General features: G+C 63.7%; 1 protein-coding gene and 1 long non-coding RNA gene across 2 annotated transcripts in view; one reads left to right on the forward strand and one right to left on the reverse strand.

The window, feature by feature from the left end:
- Positions 1 to 24,831, reverse strand: part of LOC148223808 (uncharacterized) — a 135,342-nt gene that overhangs the window by 24,773 nt on the left and 85,738 nt on the right. The gene's annotated exons all lie outside the window — the stretch shown is intronic.
- SND1 (staphylococcal nuclease and tudor domain containing 1) overlaps positions 1 to 24,831 on the forward strand; it is a 60,606-nt gene that overhangs the window by 1,661 nt on the left and 34,114 nt on the right. The window contains exons 2-10 of the mRNA XM_014890752.2: positions 1,736 to 1,885; positions 3,048 to 3,168; positions 5,474 to 5,552; positions 6,072 to 6,232; positions 6,350 to 6,441; positions 7,454 to 7,609; positions 7,927 to 8,033; positions 8,445 to 8,535; positions 14,504 to 14,617. Of these exons, the coding sequence (XP_014746238.2) occupies positions 1,736 to 1,885; positions 3,048 to 3,168; positions 5,474 to 5,552; positions 6,072 to 6,232; positions 6,350 to 6,441; positions 7,454 to 7,609; positions 7,927 to 8,033; positions 8,445 to 8,535; positions 14,504 to 14,617 (1,071 nt within the window). The remainder of the gene's footprint in view (positions 1 to 1,735; positions 1,886 to 3,047; positions 3,169 to 5,473; positions 5,553 to 6,071; positions 6,233 to 6,349; positions 6,442 to 7,453; positions 7,610 to 7,926; positions 8,034 to 8,444; positions 8,536 to 14,503; positions 14,618 to 24,831) is intronic.

Below are 24,831 nucleotides of genomic sequence, written 5' to 3' on the forward strand. Positions count from 1 at the left end.
GCTGTCCCCTCCAGAGCCACCTCAGCAGCACGAGTTGGGTGTGTGCACCCCATGTGCCATGCCCTGTCCCTTTTCCAGGCTGAATTAAGCCCAGATTTCTGTGATGGAGCCCTCAGTGGGACAGATGGGACCTGGGGTGACTTTTGCTGGCAGGGTGGGACGGTGACACCTGGGTGCTGGGACAGGGTCCCCACCCCATTGCTGTCACTGACCAGTCCTGGAGCAGTTGCCCAACTGGGATCCTGACAGCCACACATGTGGGTGACAAACGGGAGTTGTGGCCACTCCCTGGGGTCACAGGGATCTGGGACCAGGATGGAATGTCCCCCCAAAGCACTGCACTGACCCCAGAACACGGAGCAGCTGTGCCAAGGATCCCACCCCGAGATCCAGGGCTGGTGTGGGGGATTGAACAGAGGAGCCCCAGCATCCCCTGGCCTCCCCGTGCCCTATAAATTAAAGATTAAGGTTAATTACTGCCATGAAACCTCTAAGTCCTTAAGCAGAGAGCACTGAGCCTGTGCTGGGATCGCTCCGGGTGCAGCAGTTCCCGGTGGCTCCTGCAGCATTCCCGGCTCTGCCGTGGCTCCAGGGGGTGCAGGGGGCACCCAGGCCCTCGGGGTGGGCTCAGGGCAGGAGGATTCAGTGTCCTGGGCACGGGGCCGGGCTGGCTCTGGTGGTGGAACGGAGCTGGGGGGGGTTTGGGACCCTGTGAGCATCCCTGGGGATTTCGGGTGGTGGGGAGCCAGGACAGGCGCTGGAGCCCGACCCCGAGGCTGGATCCGGAGATCTGGGAGTGGGGACGGGGAGATCCCAGGATCAGGGAGATCCTGGCTCGCTCCAGCTGCTGGCCCCGAGCCCGGCCCTGCTGCAGGAGCTGGGACTGAGCCGTGCTGGGGGATTTGGGGGCTGGAGGTGTGAGGGAACCCGGGCAGGGGGATTGGGATTGGGATTGGGATTGGCTGGGGGTGCCCAGCTCGGGGCTCCCAGCAGCCAAAGCTGTGCCAGGACATCCCGGCTGGGGCTCATCTGGAGAGCACCAGGAGTAAATTCCTGATTTTCTAAATGCTCCTTGGTGCTCTGTGTGCATGGAGGTGACTCCGTGTCCAGGTGTGCTGAGCTCTGAGGGACCCCAGGGCCCCTGCAGTGCCAGCCCTGCCATGGCAGGGACACCTCCCACTGTCCCAATGTCCAGCCTGGCCTTGGGCACTGCCAGGGATCCAGGGGCAGCCTCAGCTGCTCTGGCAATTCCAGCCCAGCCAGCAATTCCCAATTCCCCAGATCCCAGCCAGCCCTGCCCTCTGGCAGTGGGAGCCATTCCCTGTGTGCTGTCCCTCCTTGTCCCCAGTCCCTGTGCAGCTCTCCTGGAGCCCCTCCAGGCCCTGCCAGGGGCTCTGAGCTCTCCCTGGATCCTTCTCCTGTCCAGGCTGGACACTCCCAGCTCTCCCAGCCTGGCTCCCTGGGAACTGAGGGGCTCCAGCCCTGGAGCAGCTCCAGGTGCTGCTGCTGTGTCCCCAGGGCTGCAGGTGGGGTCTCACCCTCCCCTGCTGGGGACAATGGGCATTTTGTCCCCATCCCGCATCTCCAGCTGGGGCAGCTCCCGGCTCTGTGGCACTCGGAGTTCCCGAGCCCTGGACACATCCCTGGAATTGTGTCTGTCCCTGCCCCCTCCCCTCCCCTCAGCCTCCCCCGCCGTGCCCGGGGGACCCCCGCCGACCCCTCCCTGTCCCCGCAGGTGCTGTCGGGCTGTGCCATCATCGTGCGGGGCCAGCCCCGGGGCGGGCCCCCCCCCGAGCGCCAGATCAACCTCAGCAACATCCGCGCGGGCAACCTGGCCCGGCGCGCGGCCGCCAGCCAGCCCGACGCCAAGGACACCCCGGACGAGGTGGGTGCTGGCCCTGCCACACCCGGGGGGGCACAGGAGGGGCCCCCCGGGCTGGCACTGCTGCGGGATACGGGGTGGGACAGCCCGCGAAGGGTCCAGGGGGTTCAGCCCCCAGGGTGGGTTTGGGGGGAGTTTTCTCCTTCTTTGCGCCTGGATGATGGGAATGGGACTGGCATCGTGTGCGGGACACAGGGGGGTTGGTTTGGGGCACACAGGGGGTGGTTTGGGGATGGTTTGGGGCACACAGGAGGTGGTTTGGGGCACAGTGGGATGGTTTGGGACACCTGGGGGATGGTTTGGGGCACACAGGAGGTGGTTTGGGACACCTGGGGGATGGTTTGGGGCACACAGGGGATGGTTTGGGGCACCTGGGGGATGGTTTGGGGCACACGGGGGATGGTTTGGGACACCTGGGGGATGGTTTGGGGCACACAGGAGGTGGTTTGGGACACCTGGGGGATGGTTTGGGGCACACAGGGGATGGTTCGGGACACCTGGGGCATGGTTTGGGACACACGGGGCGGTCCCGGAGCCGCTCTGTGCCCGCCAGGGCCCGGCCCCCCCTCCCGCGGGCCGGGGGCGGTGGGAGCAGCGCTGACAGATAATTGCTCTCCCTGGGGAGTTTTGTCTTCCAAGCAGCCTCTAAATGTCACTCTTTGCCAAAGTGACGCCTGTCAGCTCCGCTAATTGTTTATGAGCGCGTCATGTTCCCACCTCCGGCCGCGCTCCCGCCCACCCGCCCCGCTGGAGCGGGGATGAGCCCCGGGAGTGCGGGAATGCTCCGAGAATGCGGGAACGCGCCCCGGGAGAGCGGGAATGCACTCCGGGAATGCGGAGATGTGCCCTGGGAGAGCGGGAATGTGGGAATGCTGCGGGAATGCGGGAATGCGCTCCCGTGCCCAGCCCGATGCTCCCGGCCGGGCTCATCCCGTTCCCTTCCAGCCCCGGCAGTTCCCGGGAAGGAGCCCTCAGTGCCTCCGTGGGAACTGGGGCTGCCCCGGGAGCTTTCCTGGGCTCAGCTCGGTTTTAGGGAGCTGGGAACCCTCCCGGGATCCCCTTGTGGGGATGTTTCTGCCGAGGAGTTGGTTCCTAGCGGAGCCTTCCTGGGGAATTCCCGAGGAATTCGGGACCCCCCGGCTCAGGGCGCTTCCCCTCCCGGCAGCCCTGGGGGTTCCCAGCCCGGGAATTCCTGCGGAAGAAGCTGATCGGGAAGGAGGTGTGCTTCACCGTGGAGTACAAAACCCCGCAGGGCCGCGAGTACGGCATGGTCTACCTGGGCAAAGGTGAGTGGGGGGGTTACCTGGGCAAAGGTGGGTCTGGATGGTTTCTATGGGAAAATGTTGGTCTGAATGGCTTACCTGGGCAAAGGTGGGTGTGGGGGGCAGCACCTGGGGAGGTTTGGGGTGGGTTGGATGTGCCCTCAGCAGGAGGATGCCTGCCTGCTTTCCCATCCCTTTCCAGTCCTTTTTTTCATGACTTTTCCAGCCCCCCAGGTTGCCCCAGCCCTGCTCTCCCTGCTCCGGGAGCTCTCCTGGGCTCAGCCTGGAATGTCCCAAGCACAAATCCAGCTGGAAAACCAGCATCACCTTTTGGGGGGATGGAGTGGGAGAGCAGGGGTGCTGGGATATGCTGTCACGGCAGAAGGATGCATTCCCACTTTTCCATGCATTCCCACTTTTCCATGCATTCCCACTTTTGGGAGGGGGAGCAGTGCCTGGTGCTGGGGAGCCCCAGTAGGGACTGGGGGGGTTCAGCCTCACATCCCTGTGGACTCGGCTGCTTTCCATGTGGGAATGGGCTGGAAAGGGGGAGTGGGTGCTCCAGGTGTGCTCCCTGTGGCACTCAGGGCCGTTCCAGGGATTCCCGTGGCACTCAGGACATTTCCCAGAGCAGGAGCAGGGATCAGCTCATCCAGCCAGGCTTGGTGACATCCCAGGCTGATCCCGAGGCTGGTGGGATGGAGCAGAGGAGGGAGGGGGCCCAGGGTGGGGGCAGAGGCTCCCTCTGGGATCTGAGGATCCATGGCACAGCCAGGGAGCCCGGGATTGCTGCTGGCTCCGGGTCCCAGAGGATGAGCAGCGTGTCCCTGGCTCCAGGGAAGGCTGGAGCTCCCTCCCTGCAGGTTTCTGGGCTCGGCTGGATGTGGCAGTGCCTGCTTGGAGCCCTCCCCAGCAGCTCCTCGCTGCTCCCAGGCCATCCCAGAGCTGAATTCCCGTTGCTGCTCCATCCTGGCACCTCGCAAGAGCTTCCCCTGTGTCCCCCAGTGCCCAGGCTGCCCTGGGTGCTGCCAGCTCCCACGGATCCCTGGATGTCAGAATGACCTCTGTGCTCCAGGAGCGTTTGGACAACGCCCCCGGGCACAGGCTGGGATTTTGGGATGTCCTGGCTAGGGCCAGGATCTGGATTGATGATCCCTGTGGGTCCCTTCCCACTCAGGTTATTCCATGCTGCATTCCTGAGCTCCCAGTGTGCTGGAAAAGGGACTGGGAAGGCCTTTGGGATGGGCACCCCCTCCTGCAGAGGGAGGGGCTGGGATCAGAGTCGTTTTGGCTGGGAAAGACCCCCCGAGATCCGAGGTCATCGAATCCAGTGTTGGATTTGAGCCTTTGCTTTGGGGAGCTGCTGCTCTGAGCCTCCCTCCAGCCTGGACTGTCCCTGTGTGCAGGGAACAAAGCTGGGAAGGGTTTGGCTGCTGGATCCCGCCCTGGTGCCGTCCCCATCCCTGCTCCAGCCCAGCCTGGAACGGCGCGGGCGGGAGAAATGAGGCAGAAAATGTTTCCTGATGAAGTTTGTCAGGGTTTGAACACCATTAATGTGGGAATGCTGTGACAGATTCCCTGCAGCAGCTCCTGGATGGGGAGGGACGGGGAGGATGGAGAGTGGGAGCTCTGCAGAGGGCTGGGGACAGCCTGGATCCATGGCATGGGGACAGCCAGGCCCAGTGCCAGGTGCTGCCCTGGGGACAGCCCGAGCCCCTGGAGCGCTGCAGAGCTGGGAAAGGCCCTGGGGGTGCCGTGCCAGGGGCTGGGCACCAGCCCAGGGGGGCCAGGGGGGCAGGAGGGCGATGGCCCCTGGGCTGTGGGAGCGCCAGGGTGGGCACAGCCCCAGGGCAGGGACTGTCCCCTGTGCTGGAATGGTGGGGGCAGCTCCGGGCCCCTCCCAACAGGAGAGCCCTGGAGGGGCTGGGGGAGCTGGGAGGGGGCTGGAGAATTCCTGAGGGAGCTGGGAAGGGGCTGGAGAATTCCTGGGGGAGCTGGGAAGGGGCTGAGCCTGGAGAAAAGGAGGCTCAGGGGGGCCCTTGTGGCTCTGCACAACTCCCTGACAGGAGGGGACAGCCGGGGGGATTTGGGATGTGGGAACAGGGACAGGAGGAGAGGGAACGGCCTCAGGCTGGGCCAGGGGAGGGCAGGGTGGATTTTGGGGAATTTCCCCATGGAAAGGGTGGGCAGGGATTGGAAGTGCCCAGGCTGGGGGCAGTGCTGTCCCCAGGAGAGCTCTGGGGTTGTTCCAGCCCTGCTTTACTGGGATCACTGGGAATGCTGCCCCATTCCTGTGTCCCTCCTCTCACCCTCCTGTCCTCTCTCACAGACACCAGTGGGGAGAACATTGCCGAGTCCCTGGTGGCCGAAGGACTGGCTTCCCGGCGGGAGGGCATCCGAGCCAACAAGTACGTGCACAGCTCCCACCCTGAGCCTCATCCTGATCCCCATCCTGGTTTGGGAGGGCAGGGACCCCAGGGCCCCTGCAGTGCCAGCCCTGCCATGGCAGGGACACCTCCCACTGTCCCAGCTGCTCCAGCCCCAGTGTCCAGCCTGGGGTCCAGGGACAGCCAGTTCAACATCCCTGGGCTTGTTGTGCCAGGGCTGGGAGAGGACCGTGGTCACTTTGGTGGCCCTTGAGTGTGTTCAGGGCCGGGCTGATCCATGGATTCCCGTGGAATGGATTCCCATGGAATGTGCCTTCCCTGCTCTGCCCGTGCCCTGCTGGGAGCTGGGCACGCTGCTGCCTTCCCCTCGTGTGCACAGAGCAGCCTCTGGAAGGGCTCCTGGGCTCAGCCTCCCTGCCCCACGGGAGGAGGCACTTCCAGCTGAATTCCCACTGGGATGGGCGGTGGGAGGAGCTCGGGGGTGCCCGCAGCCCTGGGAGGACAGGGAGGATTGCGGGGGTGACTCCAGGCTGTCCCCAGCCCCGAGCAGAGCCGGCTGGCCGAGCTGGAGGAGCAGGCCCGCAGTGCCAAGAAGGGCATGTGGAGCGAGGGCACGGGCTCGCACACCGTGCGGGACCTCAAGTACACCCTGGACAACCCCCGGCACTTCGTGGACTCCCTGCACCAGAAGCCTGTCAATGGTAAGGTGGCCCCATGTACCCGTGTGTGTTCCCCCTGTGTCCCTCTGTCCCCCTGTGTGTCCCCCGTGTGTCCCCATGCCCGTTCCCAGCGGGATGAGCTCTGGTGTCACCCCACAGCCATCATCGAGCACGTGCGGGATGGCAGCGTGGTGAGGGCCCTGCTCCTGCCCGACTACTACCTGGTCACTGTCATGCTCTCGGGGATCAAGGTGAGCCATTGCCCCTGCCAGGTTCCCAGTGCCGAATTCCCTGTGCCGAATTCCCAGTGCTGAATTCCCTCTGTCCAATTCCTTCCTTGTCTGCTCTGCTCGGCACCTGCCGCCCTCTGGGTCACAGCAGGGAGGGATGGAGGGACATTGCTGTCACCTGCTGGGCCTGCAGTCCGAGCTGGGAGGAGCCCGAGGTGTCACTGTGGGATGGGGCTGTCACACACCCTGACAGGTTCAGGGAATCCCGGGATCCCTGGGGCTGGGAAAGCCCTCCCAGCCCATCCAGTCCCATCTTGTCCCCAGCCCAGAGCCCTGAGTGCCACCTCCAGGAATTCCCTGAACTCCCTGGGCTGCCCCTGCTGATCACCCTTCCTATGGAGACATTCCTGCTGATGTCCAAGTTCAAGGAGCCACAGACTGGGTTGGGTGGGAAGGGACCCCAGAGCCCCCCAGTGCCAGCCCTGCCATGGCAGGGACACCTCCCACTGTCCCAATGTCCAGCCTGGCCTTGGGCACTGCCAGGGATCCAGGGGCAGCCACAGCTGCTCTGGCAATTCCAGCCCAGCCAGCAATTCCCAATTCCCCAGATCCCAGCCAGCCCTGCCCTCTGGCAGTGGGAGCCATTCCTTGTGTGCTGTCCCTCCTTGTCCCCAGTCCCTGTGCAGCTCTCCTGGAGCCCCTGCAGGCCCTGCCAGGGGCTCTGAGCTCTCCCTGGATCCTTCTCCTGTCCAGGCTGGACACTCCCAGCTCTCTCAGCCTGGATCCCTGGGAACTGAGGGGCTCCAGCCCTGGAGCAGCTCCAGGGTCTCCTCTGGACTCTCCCGGGTCCCCTGAGCTGGAGTTGGTCCCCATTTCCCCGAGCAGTCCAAGGGCTCTGTCCTTACACAAATTCCCTGATTCCATCCCCCAAAACCTCCCTGGAGCTGGGGAATGGGTGCAGCCTCCTCCCCAGGGGGTTCCCCACGCTGTCCCCGAGGTTTTGGGGGTGCCCTGAGTGTCTCCTGTCCCGCAGTGTCCCACGTTCAAGCGCGAGGCTGACGCCGAGGTGCCGGAGCCGTTCGCGGCCGAAGCCAAATTCTTCACGGAGTCTCGGCTGCTGCAGAGGGATGTGCAGATCGTCCTGGAGAGCTGCCACAACCAGAACATCCTGGGCACCATCCTGCACCCGGCACGTGCCACCGGGGGGCTCCCAGTGCGGGAACTGGGAATGGGGGTGGATTTGGGACATCCCGGTCCCTGTGGGGAGGGTGGAGTGTGGGGGTGTCACTGGGATTTTTGGGCTCTTTCCCGGTGGATTTGGGAAATCCTGGTCCGTGTGAGAAGGGCAGAGCCCGGGGGTGTCACTGGCGGGGTTTCCAGTAGCACTGGGAGCTCAGGGGACATCGAAGGGGCTGTGCAGGATCCCCCCAGCAGGGACTGGGACAGGGGGATCCCTCTGACCCTGGGGGACCCTGCTGACCCCGGGCCCCCTCCTGCTCCCCACAGAACGGGAACATCACGGAGCTGCTGCTGAAGGAGGGCTTTGCTCGCTGTGTGGATTGGTCCATCGCCGTCTACACCCGCGGCGCCGACAAACTGCGCGCGGCCGAGAGGTGGGGGGGGGATCCCATTGATCCCATTGATCCTACTGATCCCATTGATCCCAACTGATCCCTACTGATCCTGCTGATCCCATTGATCCTGCTGATCCCAACTGATCCCATTGATCCTGCTGATCCCAACTGATCCTGCTGATCCCATTGATCCTACTGACCCCTACTGATCCTGCTGATCTCACTGATCCCATTGATCCCACTGTTCCCACTGCTCTCTGCTGATCCCAGTGTTCCCAGCTGCATCCATGGGGTGCCCAGGGTGACTCCAGCCCCCCCAGCCCCGTGTGACTCAAAGGGCTGGGATTGATGGGATGTCCCCTCTGTCCCCACGCCGGGGCTGTGCTGGCAGTGCCACCCTGGGCGTGTCCGTGTGTCCCAGCCCCGGTGTCCCTCTGTCCCACCCCCCAGGTTTGCCAAGGAGCGCAAGCTGAGGATCTGGAGGGATTACGTGGCCCCCACGGCAAACCTGGATCAGAAGGACAAACAGTTCGTGGCCAAGGTGAGCAGGACTGGGAACGGCACAGGTGGGGCTGGGAAAGGACATCTGGGGACCAGGGACACAGCACAGGGGGCCCAGCTCCTGGTCTGGCCTCTCTGTGGGTTTGGACACACCCCAGAGGGGTTTTCCTTGGCTGGATCCCAGCAGGGTTGGAGTGGGAAGAGGTGCCAGGAGGAGGGAAGGAGCCCTGGGAGTGGCTCTGGTCTGTGGGGACATGGCCTGGGGTGTCCTGGCGTGTCCTGGCACTTTGCTCTGGTCATCTGGGGCCACAGGGGTGGGCTCACACCTCGATCGGTTCCCACTGTTCCCAGGGGGATGATGCCCCATGGATCCATTCCCAATGCTCCCAGAGGTTGGAGATGTCTCTGAGCCCCTCTCCTGGTGGGTGCTGGTGTGTTCCCTGCCCGTGGATGCCATGGGAATCCCATGGATTCCCTGTCCTATAGAGACACTGGGAATCTTTGTGCGTGGGTGCCACGGGAATCGCTGCCCTTGGATGCAGTGGAAGTCCGTGGGAACGCCTGTCCGTGGATCCCATGGGAATCCCTGTGCTCCCGGGGAGCCGAGGGGCAGCCGGTGCGGGAGGGAGGTGAAGCGCTGTGGGATGATCCCGGCTGGGATCCGGGCAGGATCCGAGGGATCGGCCCCGCTAGATGGAGCTGCTGCCTCGCCCAGGCTCCGGAGCTGCTGGAATTTCCCTGGGAATGGGCAGCAGCCGCATTTCTTGGAAAGTCGGCCTGGCCCCTGCGCAGGGTCGGATCCTGCCCCGGGCCGTCCTTCCAGATCCCGGTCCGAGCCCAGGGGCTCCTGGGGGGAAGCAGGAATGGGATCAAGCCTGGCAGATCCTGGGGGATGCAGGAGTGGGATCAAGCCTGGCAGATCCTGGGGGGATGCAGGAGTGGGATCAAGCCTGGCAGATCCTGGGGGATGCAGGAGTGGGATCAAGCCTGGCAGATCCTGGGGGGATGCAGGAGTGGGATCAAGCCTGGCAGATCCTGGGGTGTTCCTGGGTGCCAGGGGTTGAGCGGAGCAGAGATGGAAAAGCTCTGGAGCTGTCAGGACAGCCAGGAGCTCCTGTGGCTGCTCCAGCCTCATCCATGTGGAGCTGATCCCTGTGGGATCAGCTGTTCCCTCTGGGATGGGGTTGGGAACGGTTCCCGTGCTTGCTCTGGTGGCTCGGACGTGTCTGGGACAGGAGCAGAGGTCCCCAAAAGCTCCCCGGAGCAGGAAGGGTTTGCTGGGCATTCCCTGTGGGAGCAGTGCAGGGCCACGGAGCTCGGGGAGAGGCCGGGATTGAGAGCCCATCCCTCCCTCCCCGGGATCGGGACGTGGCGGTGACAAATGTCACCTGGGCAGGTGTCCCGTGGGCACGGCAGGGCCGCGTGCCGGCGCTGGAACGCCGGGAAGCGCCGCTGGCAGCGGCTGCCACCGGAGCTGTGCCAGGAGCTGTGCCAGGAGCTGTGCCAGGAGCTGTGCCAGGAGCTGTGCCAGGGCCGTCAGTCACGCTCTGCTCAGCTGCTGGAGGGGGCGGCTGGATGCTCCCGGCGCTTCCAAGCTGCCGAGGTTTTGTGGGATACGGCGGCAGGCGGGGCCCAGCCCAGGCTCTGGGAAGGGGTGTCCGTGTCCAAGGCTGCCTTTGGGATCAGCAGCATCCCCCAGGAGCAGCGGGGACCCGGCTGGGAATGGTGGGGATTGAGCCGGGGGCTGTGCGGTGGGATGCCCTTGGTTTTGGGGGCAGACTTTGCAGGATGCCCCCGGTTCGTCCCTGGCTCTGCGGGGTTCCCCCCGGGCTGGGAGCGCTCCCGGTTCCGCTCCGGATTCCCTGGGAGCCCCCAAAGGCAGCGAGCCCCATTACGGGGAGGAGATTTGTGGAATTCCTCCGCCCGTTGTGTGGATCCCGCTCTTTGCGCAGGGCTCTGGAATTTGGCCTTTGGCAGCCGCAGCCCCCCGCCCCCCCCCCCCGCATTTCCGTGTCACTTTGGGGGCTTTGTTTGTTCGTTTGTTCGTTTGTTTTTCTCCATTCCCCCTTGCCCGGAATTGTAAGCGGCAGGGAAAAGCAGGACAGATGCCCGCACGGCCGCAGCTGGGCTCGCGTGGGGCAGCCCCGCGGCTCGGTCCGGGCTGGTGCCGGTGGCCACGCCGGGGCCCGGGGCGGGTGGGCAGGGATGGATGGCGCCGGAGCCGCCTCCGTGCTCGGCACAGCGGGGCTCGTTTGCAGCGGCAGAGCTGACGCAGGAGCTGCTGGAGGGGGCTGCGAGGGGAGGGGGAGGAGGAGGAGGAGGAGGAGGAGGAGGAAGATCCCAACCTGCCGTTGCACCGTTGATCCAACCGCGGCAATTCGGGCTCCGGTTAATTTTGGCAGCGGCTGCCGGCGCGGGGGGCGCGGGGCTGGGGCTGGGGGGGAGCAGGGCAGGCTTGGCCTGGATTGTGGGTTTGGTGCTCGTGAGTGGCGAGGAGGAAAGCAGAGGAGTGGAAATGTCAGAGGGGCTGGAGGCTCTCTCCCGAAATCCCTACGTCAGCTGGTCTGGGAGCAGCGGGATTTGGGACACGCTGCGGAGCCGTGCGGGCTTGGGCTGGGAGCCATCCTCTGCAGGGGGGGCTGCGGCAGCCTCTGCTCCCCGCCAGCATCGCCCCCTCGGCCTGGGGGGCTCCCCGGGCCCCCCCCGGGCCGTGTCCCGCCTCTGCTTCCCCTCCTGCCACGCTCCAGCTCCTCTGATCCCGGGTTTTAGCGCTGGCAGCTCCGGCCGTGGCCAAATGATGCCAGGGCTCGGTGGGATGTGCCAGAGCCGAGCCCGGGAGCTGCTGCCGAGCTGAGCCCAGTGCCAGGCTCTGCCAAAACCCCTCTAAAGGACGTTTTTGGGATGGGGGGGACACTCGACCCTCTCCTGGTGCTGGGCTCCGGCTCCCCAAGTGCTACCGTCCTTGTTGGGGTGCAGGAGGTCACCCTCAGCTTTGGGGTGCTCCCTGTGCATGCCAGGAGTGGATGCTGTCCCGGGACAGGGATGCTGTCCTAGGAGCACAGGAGTGCTTGGGAGCCCTGGGAGCTGGGACATGTCCCCATGGTCCCCAGGAATGGGGGTGCTTGTCCACCCCACCATCCCTAAAGATGGAATCCCTGGCACCCTGAGGTCACATCCCAGCACCCCCAGGTCACATCCCAGCACCCGCAGGTCCCCGATCTCAGCCCTGTGGCTGCTCTGTGTCTGTCCCTGCCCATTCCCATGGATTGGGATCAGCATTTGGGATCAGCTGCGCCTTTAGGGCACACCCAGGGTTTGTGGGGGTGGGGTTCTGCTGCCAGACCCCCCCCCCCCGGAAAGGTGGAATTCCCAGTCCTCAGAGGAAGAGCTGCTTCCCTCTGCCTCCTCCTCCTCCTCGGGCTGGTCCTGGCTGTGCCACCCAGACTGGGGGGATTTTGTGGCCTGTACTGGTCCCAGTTCTCCCGCCCTGTGTGCCCCCAGTACTGGGGACAAGCAAAGCCCGGGGTGGAAAACTGGAGGCTTTGTTGGGATCAGCTTTTGCAGCAAGGAAAAAAAAGCCCTTCCCTGATAAATCTGGGTAAGGGCTGGGAGCTCCGTGCCCTGGGGCAGTGATGGGGTGGGGGTGACCAGGGTGGCCCCTGCGGTGCCACAGGGACATTCCCGGGCTGCCCTCCCTGCTCCCAGCCCGGGGGACGTGGGAAGCAGCAGCCAGAGCGTGCTGGCTCTGCAAGAAACAGCTGCAGAGCTTTAAAAAAATAATCCTTGCAATCCCGTTATCAAAGGGCCTCTTGCAGGCAGGAGAAGCCACAATAAATATTGGATAAGGGATGTGGCGGGCTGGAATGTGGGGGGAGAGAAATGCCCCGGCCCTGGGGCCGTGCTGAGTCACCCGTTCTGCTGTCACCCCCCGTGTCACCCCCCATGACCCTCCTGCCCTTCTCTGTGGCCCCAGCAGCAGCAGGGAGCGGGTGGGCACCTGGGGGTGTCCCCCGTGCCCCCCTGCTCTGTCCTGCCTGGGGCCAGCATCCCCTGGGAGCCCTGGCTGCAGATGCCGTGTCCTGCTGTGTCCCTTGTCCTGCTGTGACCCTGATCCTGCTGTGACCCTGGTCCTCCAGCATCCCATATCCTACTGCATCCTGTATCCTACTGCATCCCATGTCCTGCAGGGACCCCTGAGGTCCCCCTGAGGTCCCTCTTGGCTCCTGCTGCCACCCAGCTCTGTCCTGCCCGTGGTGACACAATGTCCCTGCTCCAGGTGCTGTGTCCTGCTGCATCCCATAATCTGCTCTGTGTCCTGCTGCCTCCTGTATCCTATATCCATGTCCTGGCATGTCTGTGTCCTGCTACATCCCAGATCCTGCTGCATCCCATGTCCTAGATCCCGTATCCTGCTGCATCCTGTGTCTTACTACATCCAGGTGCTAATGCATCCCATATCCTGCTGCATCCCATATCCTGCTGCATCCCGTGTCCTGCTGCATCCCGTGTCCTGCTGCATCCCGTATCCTACATCCCATATTCTGCCACATCCCAAATTCTGCTGCCTCCCATATCCTGCATCCGTGTCCTGCTGCATCCCCCGTGTGCTGCTCTATCCCGTGTCCTGCTGCATCCATGTCCTGCCGCCTCCCGTGTCCTGCCCCCCTCTCAGCCGGCTCCTCCCGGGTTGTTCCTGCCGGGAAGGGCCGCGGGGTCCGGAGGGGCCCGTCCCGTCCTCGCCGCTGTCCCCGCACGGGCCGGGGCCGGGGCCGTGCCGGCGGCCGGAGCTCCGGGAGCCGCTGGGGCGCCGGGAGCTGCCGGAGCTCCTGCCAGGGAACAAATGAGATGTGACCGCGGCTCGGCGGCTCCGGGGGCAGCATGTGCTGGATGTGTAATGGAGCGCGGGATGCGCCCCCGCAGCTGACCCGCAGCGGGCCTGGCTGCGGCTGCTCCGCTTCGCATCCTGCTTTTCCCAAGTCTTGGGCGGCAGGGAAGGAGAGAGGCCGCTCCCTGCTCGGCCCTGGATGCCCTGGAGCGTGAGATTGGATTACTCCACTTGGCAGGCGCAGGGCTTTGGGCTGCTCCTGCCGAGGAGAAATGCGGGAGCTGGGAGCGCGCTGGGACCATCCCGGGGGCTTTGCTGTGCCCTGGAGAGCCTCGGTGTCTGCTCGGATCTGAATTCCTGAAATCCTGCTCTGCCTCCAGCCCTGCTCGCTGGGAGGGGGGGATGTGATTGCCGGGCTGGGGGGGTCAGCTCCTGCTGTGTGGGGTTGGGATCATCGTGGACAAGCAGCAGTGGGAGCCTTTGGGACTGGGGGGACTGGGTTGTGCTGGGAGCAGGCAGGGGAAGGTCCTGTCCTGTCCTGGGAATATCCAGGGGCTCCACTCGGCCGAGCTGGAGAACTGGGAATGTTAAACCCGGGTGTCCTGAGCCCCACTGGGATCCTCCTGCCCCTCTGCTCTGCAGCCAGGCTGGGAGAGCTGGGAATACCCAGCCTGAACAGGAGAAGGATCCAGGAGAGATGGAGAGGGACTGGGGACAAGGCCTGGAGGGACAGCACACAGGGAATGGCTCCCACTGCCAGAGGGCAGGGCTGGCTGGGATCTGGGGAATTGGGAATTGCTGGCTGGGCTGGAATTGCCAGAGCAGCTGTGGCTGCCCCTGGATCCCTGGCAGTGCCCAAGGCCAGGCTGGACATTGGGACAGTGGGAGGTGTCCCTGCCATGGCAGGGCTGGCACTGGGGGGCCCTGGGGTCTCTTCTATCCCAAACAATTCCAGGATTCCATGAATCACGATCCTGATTAGTTTGCTCCCACCACGAGCTGTCTGTCCTTGCTCCCTCCTCCCCAAGCATCACCCCTTGTCCAGTGTCCAGCTGGTGCTCCTGCCCCTCTGGAATTGCCTCTGGAAAGAAACCCAGGACGCTGAGCCCTGCACCGGACAGGTGTGCCCAGGTGTGCCCAGGTGCCCTCTGTCCCCACGCTCAGCTCTTGTCTCTGTCCCCAGGTGATGCAGGTGCTCAACGCCGACGCCATCGTGGTGAAGCTCAACTCCGGGGACTACAAAACCATTCACCTGTCCAGCATCCGGCCACCGCGGCTCGAGGGGGACAGCGCCCAGGTGACACCGCGGGGGCGGCGACAGGGAGGGGACAGCGCCTGGGGACACTGCGGGGACAGGGAGGGGACAGCGCCTGGGGACACTGCGGGGACAGGGAGGGGACAGGATCGGCTCTGCCCGTGGGGCTCCTGCTCTCTCTGGGGTGACCAAGCTCCCCTTCCCGTTCCTGTGGCAGCCCCTGGGATCCCGTGGGATGCAGGAGGCTGGGAAGGGTTGGAACGTGCGCTGGTGGCTGCAGGGAGGTGGATCCGTCCCTCTTGTCCTGCCTCAGTTTCCCCGTTTCTCTGTTCCGTGGCTGTGGGATGTTCCCTGGGGATCTGCTGTCCCTGCAGCACGGGAGGCTGCAGAGCTGCTGGAGACCATTCCAAGTGCAGGAATCCTTCGGTTTTCCTTCCCCCGGGCCGTGGGGCTGGCTGGGGTGTGGGAGCTCTCCCCCCATCCCGCAGGAGCCGCTGCCGGGGCTGGCTCGTGACCGGCAGTGTCAGATCCCAGGGGCTCCTGGCGGCCGCTGGAATGTCTGGAAGCGTTTGGAAAGGGCCGCATTGTTCCCGCACAGTTTGCTCTCTGCTCTGTGGGTTTGAGGCCGGCGCTGCTGGGGCCGGATCCGAGCGCGTGGCAGGGACATGAAAGAGCCGGGATGGGCTGGGATTGGGCACGAGGAGCGCCCCTGACCTGGAGCTGTGCTGGAATTGGGGATGAGGGATCAGCCCCTGTGTCACACACTGAGCGCCCTTGACCCCGCTCCGAGCTCAGAGCTGTGCCAGGGGTTGGGATGAGGGGCTGATCCCTGTGTCACACATGGAATGTCCCTGACCCCTCTCAGAGCTCGGTGCTGTGCTGGAAACTGGGATGAGGGGCTGATCCCTGTGTCACACAGAGGCTCCTTGACCCCACTCACAGCTTTGGAGCTGTTCCAGAAGCCGGGCTGAGGGGCTGATCCCGGTGTCACAGAGTCTCCATCCCACTCGGAGCTCCGGAGCTGCTCCAGGGTTGGGATGTGGCCCCAATCCCTGTGTCCCTTTCTGGGACAGCGCTGTGGGGGCAGGAGCCGGGCACTTCCCGCTGCCTCCCGTGATCCCAGTCCAGCAGGGGCTCCTCAGGGCAGGGATTTATCCCCGTGCTGCTGCTTTCCCTCTCCTGCTCCATTCCCTCCATGGCTGATGTGCTCGGAGCTGTGGGATCACAGAGCTCCTGAGACCCTCGGAGCGCCTGCCTGGCTCCTGGCACATCCCTCCTCCTCCTCCTCCTCCTCCAGCGCCTCTGGAGATGCCGGGAAGGCTCCTGGGAAGGCTCCAGCCCGTGCACACGGTGGGGGCTGAGCCAGGATTGCTCCCAACCCACCTTTTCCAGGCTGTTTTCCATCCTGGAGCACTGGGGGCTGGCCTGGCCGTGCCGGTGGCTGCCGGCTCCTGAGCTGACCCCGCGTTGCTGTGGGAACGGGAATTTGGGAATTCCTGGATGCTGCCTTGTTCTGGGCACACGGAATTGTGGATGACTTCCCAGAGCCTTCTCTTCCTGCTGCTCCTCTGGCGTGGGCTCAGCGGGGCCGGGAGCTGCCAGGAGCGGGGGGCTCGGGGGTCCGGGGGGCTCAGCGGGGCCCGGGGGTCCCGGGGGCTCGGGGGGAGCGGCAGGAGCAGCGGGATCTCCTCCGGAGCGGCCGCAGTCTCCAAGGAGACTGCAGAAAGGCAGCGGCCTCCCCGCCGTGCCGCCGGATGGATCCGCTGGAAAATCCTCTGCTGGAAAATCCTCCCCCGGAACGCGGGCGGGGCTCGGCTCCTCCCGAATTCTGGGGACCCGGGGGGACCCTCAATGGGTCTGGGGTGTGCTTGTGCATCCCTGGCACCCTGAAGTCACATCCCAGCACCCCCAGGTCACATCCCAGCACCCCCAGTGTCACATCCCAGCACCCCCAGGTCACATCCCAGCACCCGCAGGTCCCCGATCTCAGCCCTGTGGCTGCTCTGTGTCTGTCCCTGCCCATTCCCATGGATTGGGATCAGCATTTGGGATCAGCTGCGCCTTTAGGGCACACCCAGGGTTTGTGGGGGTGGGGTTCTGCTGCCAGACCCCCCCTGGAAGAGTGGAATTCCCAATCCTCAGAGGAAGAGCTGCTTCCCTCTGCCTCCTCCTCCTCCTCGGGCTGGTCCTGGCTGTGTCACCCAGACTGGGGGGATTTTGTGTCCTGTACTGGTCCCAGTTCTGCTCTGCCTGGATCTCCCCGAGGTCCCCCTGGCCTGGGATGCTCCTGTTAAATCCCAATTATTTCTCCCTGGGTTTCATCCTTCCGTAGCTCCGTTGTGTTTCCGTCCCTGGCACCGTTATTAATTACCTGGCAGTGCAATTAATGATGGGTTTGCCCCTCCCCTTCCTCAGCAGCAGTTAAAATTATGGAAAAAAACATCCAAGAATTCCACAAGGGACCGAACTCACCCTTGTGGGGGCTCGGGGTGGAGACCCCCATCCCGGCTGCCATTCCAGAGCTGGATCAGGAGCCCAGGGAATGTGCACACGCCTGTTTATGGATCAGATATCAGCATGGACATCTCTCCATGGGCACATCCCTGGAATGCGTCAGGATTTACAGAATATTCATGGGAATGTTTGTAACATCTGAGCATTTATGGAAAATCCACCAGTGGAGGGGTTTGGGCTCTGCTCCAGGGCAGAGTGGGCACCAGCAGGAATTTCCCCATGGAAAGGGTGGGCAGGGATTGGAAGGGGAAATTTGGAGTCCCCATCCCTGGAGGTGTCCAAGGAATTCCTGGATGTGGCACTGAGGGCTCTGGGCTGGGCACAAGGTGGGGATTGGGCACAGACTGGACTCGGTGACCTTGGAGGGCTTTCCCAGCCTCAGCAATCCCGGGATTCCGTCATCCATATAAATTCCAGGAACATACCTACCTTTATTTAACATAAAATACCAAACGTATCAAATACAATCCAGGGCTGATTCCGGGCTCCCCTGGAAGGTTCTTTCCCCTCTGTGGGCTCTTGTGATCCCCTCTGGAGCAGGAGAACCCGCGGGACGTGGCGGCTCCGGCGGGAATCCCATCCCAACCTGCCGAGCGCTAATTGCTCCCACGGCTCCGGCTGGAGGAGATGGGAAGTGACAGACGGGGAAGGGAGCGTGATGGAATCCTGCAGCCTTTTCATCTCCAGCCTTTTCATCTCCCCGTGCCGGGTGAATCCCGGGAGCGGCCCCAGCTCACTGGGATGACTGGAAACTCATTGGGATGGCTGGAAAACCTCACTGGGATGGCTGGAACCTCTAACTGGGATGGCTGGAAAACCTCACTAGAAAGGCTGGAACGTCTCCCTGGAGTGTGGCCCCCATCTAGAGCTGGGAATGTGGGATGCTCCAATCCCTGGGATGCTCCAGTCCCTGGGATGCTCCAGTCCCTGGGATGCTCCAATCCCTGGGATGCTCCAGTCCCTGTGGATGCTCCAATCCCTGGGATGCTCCAGTCCCTGTGGATGCAGGGAAGGCTTTCCCGAGGTGCAGCCTCATCCCCCGAGCCCCGTGCCGGGGTTTGGGATCCATCCATTCCGGAGATGGATCCATCCTCCCTGGAGCAGTGTGCTGGCCCTGGATCCATCCAGAGGCGGGGCTGAGCCGTGCCTGGCAGCTCCATGGGATTGCAGGAAGAGCCAATTCCCGGGAGGAGAGAGGGGGTCAGCCCTGCTGGATCCACCCGTGGTGACTCTGCCTCGGAGCTTCCCTGGTGCCACCACGCTTCCCAGAGTTTGGGATGTTCCCATTCCCTTTTCCAGCCACACTCCAGGCCCCGCCAGCCGCTCCGGCGGAATTTTCTGGATTGCGGCAGTTGCAGCACAAATCTGCTCCAATCCCCAATTTATCTAAATTGATCTCTTAATTGGGAATTCTCTGGAGGAGGGGGAGTGGAACACACGGATCCTGATTCAACGGGAAGAGCAGGGAACAAGCAGCCTGCCGGGGGTGGGCTGGGATTTGGGGAAGCTGGAACTGGGGCAGTGCCCCTGGCCAGAGCAGGGATGTGGAGGCTGCTGGAGCTCCGGGCTTTGGGAGCTTTTGGGAGCACTGGAAATGGGATTGGGAGTGGAGATATCCTGGAGATATCCCGGCTCCTTTCCCAGCTGCTCCCTGGTCCCACCTGCAGGCTGGCACTGGAGGTGTGGGATTGCTCCAGGGATTGTTGGGACAGCCCTGGGACACTTCCAGACGTCTTTTCCAGGGATGCAAGACTGGTTTTCCATGTTTCCTCTGGATGGTGGCTCATTCCTGTCCCTCTGCCCCACACCAGTGCTGGGCAGGGATCCCAGGCCCCTCCAGCCAGGATTTGGGATGGGGGATCCTGGTGCTCTGCCCGCTCTGGAGCCTCCCAGAGCTGCCACCACCCCGGCAGGGAAAAGCTGGCGGCAGAGGAAAGCTGGAAATGGCTTCAGAAAGAGGGAGAACAGATGGATTTGGGCTCGGATATTTTTTTTTCCCAGCTCTCAGAGGAGCTGCCTGCAGGTTCCTTGGCTTTCTGCTGCGATTCCAAAGGCAGGGAGCTTCTGGATCAGCTCCTGTGGGACCCTCACAGCCAGGGATCACATTCCCAGCTGGAATGTGGGACGTTGCAAGTGCTCCAGGTGGGATGTGGGACATTGCAGGTGCTCCAGGTGGGATTCTCGTGGCTGTGTCCAGCTCTCTGGGCACTCCATGTCCTGCAGATCCCAGTGACTCCGGGGTTCTGGGGTACCTCTCTCTGGAGGTGCCAGGGTTTGACTCCTGGGATTTTTCTGTCCCAGGAATGTCGTGCCTGCTCCCGTCCCTCGTTCCCTTGGAGGGGTGGTGGATGTGTCTGCTCTCGTCCTGCCGCATTCCAGCAGGTTTCAGGGATTGTTTTACCCAAACCCCTCCAAGCTGCTGCTTTCCCTGTCCCTCGCTGGTTCCCGGCGTATTTCCGTGGGATTGGAAGTGCTCTGTACCTGCCTGGAGCTGTGCCAGCCCCGCCGGACGCAGGAAGGACAGGGAGTGACCTTGGGGCCAAGGGCAGCCCGGCCCCTGCAGCTCCTCTTTTGAGGCTGTTCCAGTTGGATTTACAACGCTGCGGGAGAACTGGGAAAGGAGCTGGGAAAGATCCACCATTTTTAGCAATCCCAGCTGCTCCATCCCTGGAAAAGAGCTCCTGGATGCCCGTGGAGAGCCTGGGGCCGCGTGTGCCCGGTGCCGCTCGGTGGGTGCCGCTCGACAGATGGTCTGCAGGTGTCTGCCGGGAGCTTTTCCAGGGAGCAGCCAGCTGGATTTTGGGAAGAGGGCGGCTGCACGGCTTGGCAGCGCCTGGCTGGGAGCTGGGAGCGGTGCTGGGCCCTGCAGAGGCTGCGCTGGCACCCTCGGGAGCGCGGGCGATGCCACAGCGCTGCCAGGCGAGGGCTGGGAGGAGGGGCTGGCAGCGGCAGCGTTTTCCAGGCGGGAATGGCTCGGTGGGCTCTGCCAAAATCCCTGCAGGGATGGAGGCGCCGGCACAGATCCCTGGAGCTGTGGCTGCCCCCGGATCCCTGGCAGTGCCCAAGGCCAGGCTGGACATTGGGGCTGGACATTGGGACAGTGGGAGGTGTCCCTGCCATGGTGGCACTGCAGGGGCTCTGGGGTCCCTTCTATCCCAAACCATTCCATGAATCCCTCTGGTAAGGAGCCTGGAGGAACCGGGGGATCCCCAGCTCGGCAGAGCCCCCCCCGCCATGTCCCGCCCTTGTTGTCCTTGTCCCTGTGGGTGCCATGAGGACAGCCCAGGGAGCCGTTCCCGGGATCCGGGGGGTGAATCCAAGGCCATGGAGCCGGGCCCCTGGGAATGCCGGGCGGGACGCGCGCCGAGCAGGTCGCGGCTGCGAGTCGCGGCGCAGGGTTTGTACTACACAAATTGCTCCGCACTCAGCGAGCATGAAAGATTAACGAGGAACAAAGCCATGAACTCATCCGGGCCCGCTTCCCGCTAAATTACAGCTACAGGGATCACGGCGGCTCATCCACGGATCGTGTAACCGAGCTGATGGGGCGGCGTGGCCGGAGCGGAGCCCGCCCGGCTCCGAGCACGGGACTGGGATGGATTCTAAATATTGGCAGAGCCCAGCAGAGGAGGCGCGGGGGCACCGGAGTTCCCGGATCAATATTTAATGGGAGCTGCAGTCGCTTCCAGGGAGAAGACGAGTGCAGTCAGCATGTTCTGGGAACCTGGAATGTGCCCTGCGGGCAGCAAGCGCTGCGCCGGGAAAAGTGATTCGCTTGCATCTGCGGCTGCCAAAGCCATTCCTGCCTGGAAAAGCTGCCCCTCGGTGTTTAATCAGTGCAGGGTGTTAAACCCCGGCCCGGGGCGATCCAGGGAATGGCCCCGCTTTGTCCCCGGAGCGTTTTCCGTGTCGGAGCACGGGGCTCCCAGGGGAGCTGCCCGGTACGAGGCCTGCTCCGGGCCGGGTTCATTTGCGAGCTGGCACAGTCGGGTTCCTGTATGGATTACAGCTGCTGGCATCCCGGGAAATCGCTCATGGCTCAGAGAGCAGCAGCTCGGCAGCGGAACGGGAGCAGACTGCAGCCCCGAGCGGCAGCAGGAGCCGGGCTGGTGCTGGAGCAGCCCCGCAGCCGGCCGGCAAGCTGGGCTGGAGCTTGCCAGCAATTACGGAGCAGCTTTTCCATGAGGCAGCAGCTCCGGGAGGCCCCGGGGCCGCGCTGCTCCGCTCAGCCCATCTGCTGCTGCCGAGCCCCGGATCTGCCGCGTGGCAGGAGCAATCCCCGGAGATCCGGGGCCGAGATCCTTCCCCAGCCGCTTCCCGCTAAGTGCTGCAATTCCTCTGTTGTAATTCCTGCCTGGTGTTGTGACACCGATGCTTGGAGGGAGATCCAGGCACCTGCCAGCTCGCATTCCCGGGGATGCTGCTCCAGAGCTTTGGTCCGTGCCCAGCCTCGGCTGCTTCTCGCTCTGCTGGATGAGCGTGAAAACGCTGCTGGGGGAGAGGAGCTTTGACCTTCTGAGCTCCTCGGGAGCTGCTGGAATTCCTCAGCGCATGGAAAATTGCGCTGAATTGGAGCAGAGCCTCAGTCCTGGCACAGAGCTGAGCTCTGCAATTAATGCTCCGGCCCTTGCGCCTCGGGAATCGATCCCTGTTTTTAGCGTGGGATGAGCCCCTGCGCTGGCTCCCTTCCCATCTCTCAGCTCTGCTCCCTGTGGGGAGCAGGCACGGCCCTGGCATCACCCCAGATCCTGCCTGGTGACCGAGGGGACACCGGGACAGAGCTGGGCCACACGGTGCCATCAGCCAGTGGGGCAGGGAGGGGACAGGAGCAGCTCCATCTGCTCGTGGACAGGACAGGGAGGCTCTGGCCCCAGGGCCTGGCCCAGGCTCTCATCCCAGCCTCCAATTCATCCTGCTCCTGGCTCAAGGGCCACAGAAGGTCCCAGCTGGGCCAGGGCTCTGTGTTGATCCCAGGTCACCCATCCCTCTCTGTTTATCCTGGGGCTCCCATCCCTCTCGGAGCAGGAGCTTGGAGCCTCCCTGGCCCTGGCAGCTCTGGGGAGTTGGAGCTGTGGGAGCACTGGGAACACCCCCATTGCTGCGCCGCTCCCAGAATCGGGAATCATGAATATTCCCCCTGCATTAGCACCGGCTGGGTTTAGTGCCAGACATTTGGAGACGTGAGGGATGGATGAGATGGAGGGGGGATGGATTGGGAACCGTCACAGGCTCCTGCACCCCCCCAGCCCCTTCCCCCAGCTGGAGTTCCTGCACTCCTGTGGCAGCGGCCATCCCTGGGGACACTGGGAGCACCTCAGAACCTGCCAGAATTCCCAGGGCAAGTGGCAAAGCCTTGGGGACCTCCACGGACCCCTTTCCATGGAGGAGCTGCCCTGGATCTGCAGGGCTTGGTGGTGAGCACGGGGGTGGCACGGCCTGGCACAGCCCCAGTGTCACCGTGGCTGTGCTGGAGGTGACCTGGGCTGTGCCAGGGACTGGGGCTGGGCTGTGGATCCTGTCTGTGCCATGGATAATGGTGGCTAATGGATCCATCCTGTCTGTGCCATGGATCCATCCTGCCTGTGCCATGGATCCCGTCTGTGCCATGGATCCATCCTGTCTGTGCCATGGATAATGGATCCATCCTGTCTGTGCCATGGATCCATCCTGTCTGTGCCATGGATAATGGATCCATCCTGTCTGTGCCATGGATCCATCCTGCCTGTGCCATGGATAATGGATCCATCCTGTCTGTGCCATGGATATGGATCCATCCTGTCTGTGCCGTGGATAATGGTGGATAATGGATCCATCCTGCCTTTTCCCTGGACTCACTGGCACAGCTCAGCCCCTGGGGTTGGCGAGGGCTCTCAGGGTGTCCTGTGAGCAGGGCAGGGTGGCAGTGGTGGTGACAATGACAGTGATGGTGACAGCTCAGCGTGTCCCCTGTCCCAGGCCCCACAGAGCGGGGGGGGCAGCTCCATCCTCCAAAACTCTTCTCTCTCTCCCAGCCCTGCTGTCCTACTTTTCTGCAGCTGCTTTTCCTCCTTCCCTCCGTCACGTGCGGGTGGGCTCGGAGCTCTCCAGTGCAGCTCGGGCTCTGGGCTGGGCTCTGAGCTGCTCCCACATCCCAGCACTGCCCTGTGCCTGTTCCCACATCCCATCCCTGCCCTGTGCCTGCTCAGGATCCCTGCTCCCACATCCCAGCACTGCCCATCCCTTCTCCCATCCCTACTCCCATCCCTGCCCATTCCTGCCCATTCCTGCCCTGTCCCTGCTCCCACATTCCATCCCTGTCCTGTCCATCCCTGCCCTGTCCCTGCTCCCGCGGGGCCGTGTGGGAGGATCCACAGGAATGAAACCCGCCGGGAGCAGGGACAGAAGGGGCTGGGAGTGAATCCCCTCCCTCCCACGCGACCCCAAATCCAGGGCAGGGAGGGCCTGGAGGGACAGCCCTGCTCGGCATCCCTCAGGGTGTGCAGTGATGCTCTGAAATCCGGGATAACAGCGGGGACAGTGCCGAGGCTCTTCCCAGAGCCCTGAAATGGCCGTGCCTGGCAGCAGCTGCCGGCTCTGTCCTCGTGCCTGTCCCTGTTCCCGTCCCCTTGGTGATGGTTTTAGGAAGCAGAGGCATCTCCCGGTGTCCCGGTGTGCCACAGCCGGGCCCTGGGTCCGGATCATCCCCGTTCCAGGAACGCTGACCCCATTTTCCCTCTCCGTGGGAGCACAGCAGCCAAAACGCTGCTGGATTCCAAAATCCAGCGTGGCCCTCAGAGCCACATCCTCTTATCCTGCAAAACCACATCCCCTTATCCTGCAAAGCTGATTCTTCCCCGAGTCTTCCTCAGCCAGGAATGTTGGAATCATAAAATCCTGGGATGGTTTGGGTGGGCAGGGACCCCAGGGCCCCCCAGTGCCAGCCCTGCCATGGCAGGGACACCTCCCACTGTCCCAATGTCCAGCCTGGCCTTGGGCACTGCCAGGGATCCAGGGGCAGCCACAGCTGCTCTGGCAATTCCAGCCCGGCCAGCAATTCCCAATTCCCCAGATCCCAGCCAGCCCTGCCCTCTGGCAGTGGGAGCCATTCCCTGTGTGCTGTCCCTCCTTGTCCCCAGTCCCTGTGCAGCTCTCCTGGAGCCCCTCCAGGCCCTGCCAGGGGCTCGGAGCTCTCCCTGGAGCATTTCCCTCTCCAGGCTGGGACAGTGGGAGGTGTCCCTGCCATGGCAGGGGTGGCACTGGAGGGGCTCTGAGGTCCCTTCCCACCCAACCCATTCCCCTATTCCCGGATTCTATAATTTATAACTTTATTATTTATAGTTCTCCGTTGTGCTGAAGCAGCTCCGGTTCTTTCCGTGCCGTCGCTTCCATCGTTCCCCGCCGTTCCCATTTGTCCTGCGGCGTTCCTGCTGCAGCTCCCGGCACAGCCGAGGCTCCCCGGGCCTTCATCCCTGCCCAGGATGATGAGGGTGGCCATGGAAGCGTGTCCTGGAGCCAGCAGGGAGCAGAGCCCGGCATGGGAGCACCGATCCCGGGACTGTCCCGCTCTGGGGTCTCGGGGTCACTGTTCCAACCCCAGCTTTGTCCTGGCCACGGGGTCCTGCACCCAATTCTGGGGTCCTGTACCTCACTTTTGGGTCCTGTACCAGGGACAGGAGGAGAGGGAACGGCCTCAGGCTGGGCCAGGGGAGGGCAGGGTGGATTTTGGGGAATTCCCTCCTGGAAAGGGCTGCCAGCCCTGGCAC

Source organism: Sturnus vulgaris, chromosome 5 (genome assembly GCF_052056855.1).
Source record: "Sturnus vulgaris isolate bStuVul1 chromosome 5, bStuVul1.hap1, whole genome shotgun sequence".
In the NCBI taxonomy this organism is placed as follows: Eukaryota; Metazoa; Chordata; class Aves; order Passeriformes; family Sturnidae; genus Sturnus; species Sturnus vulgaris.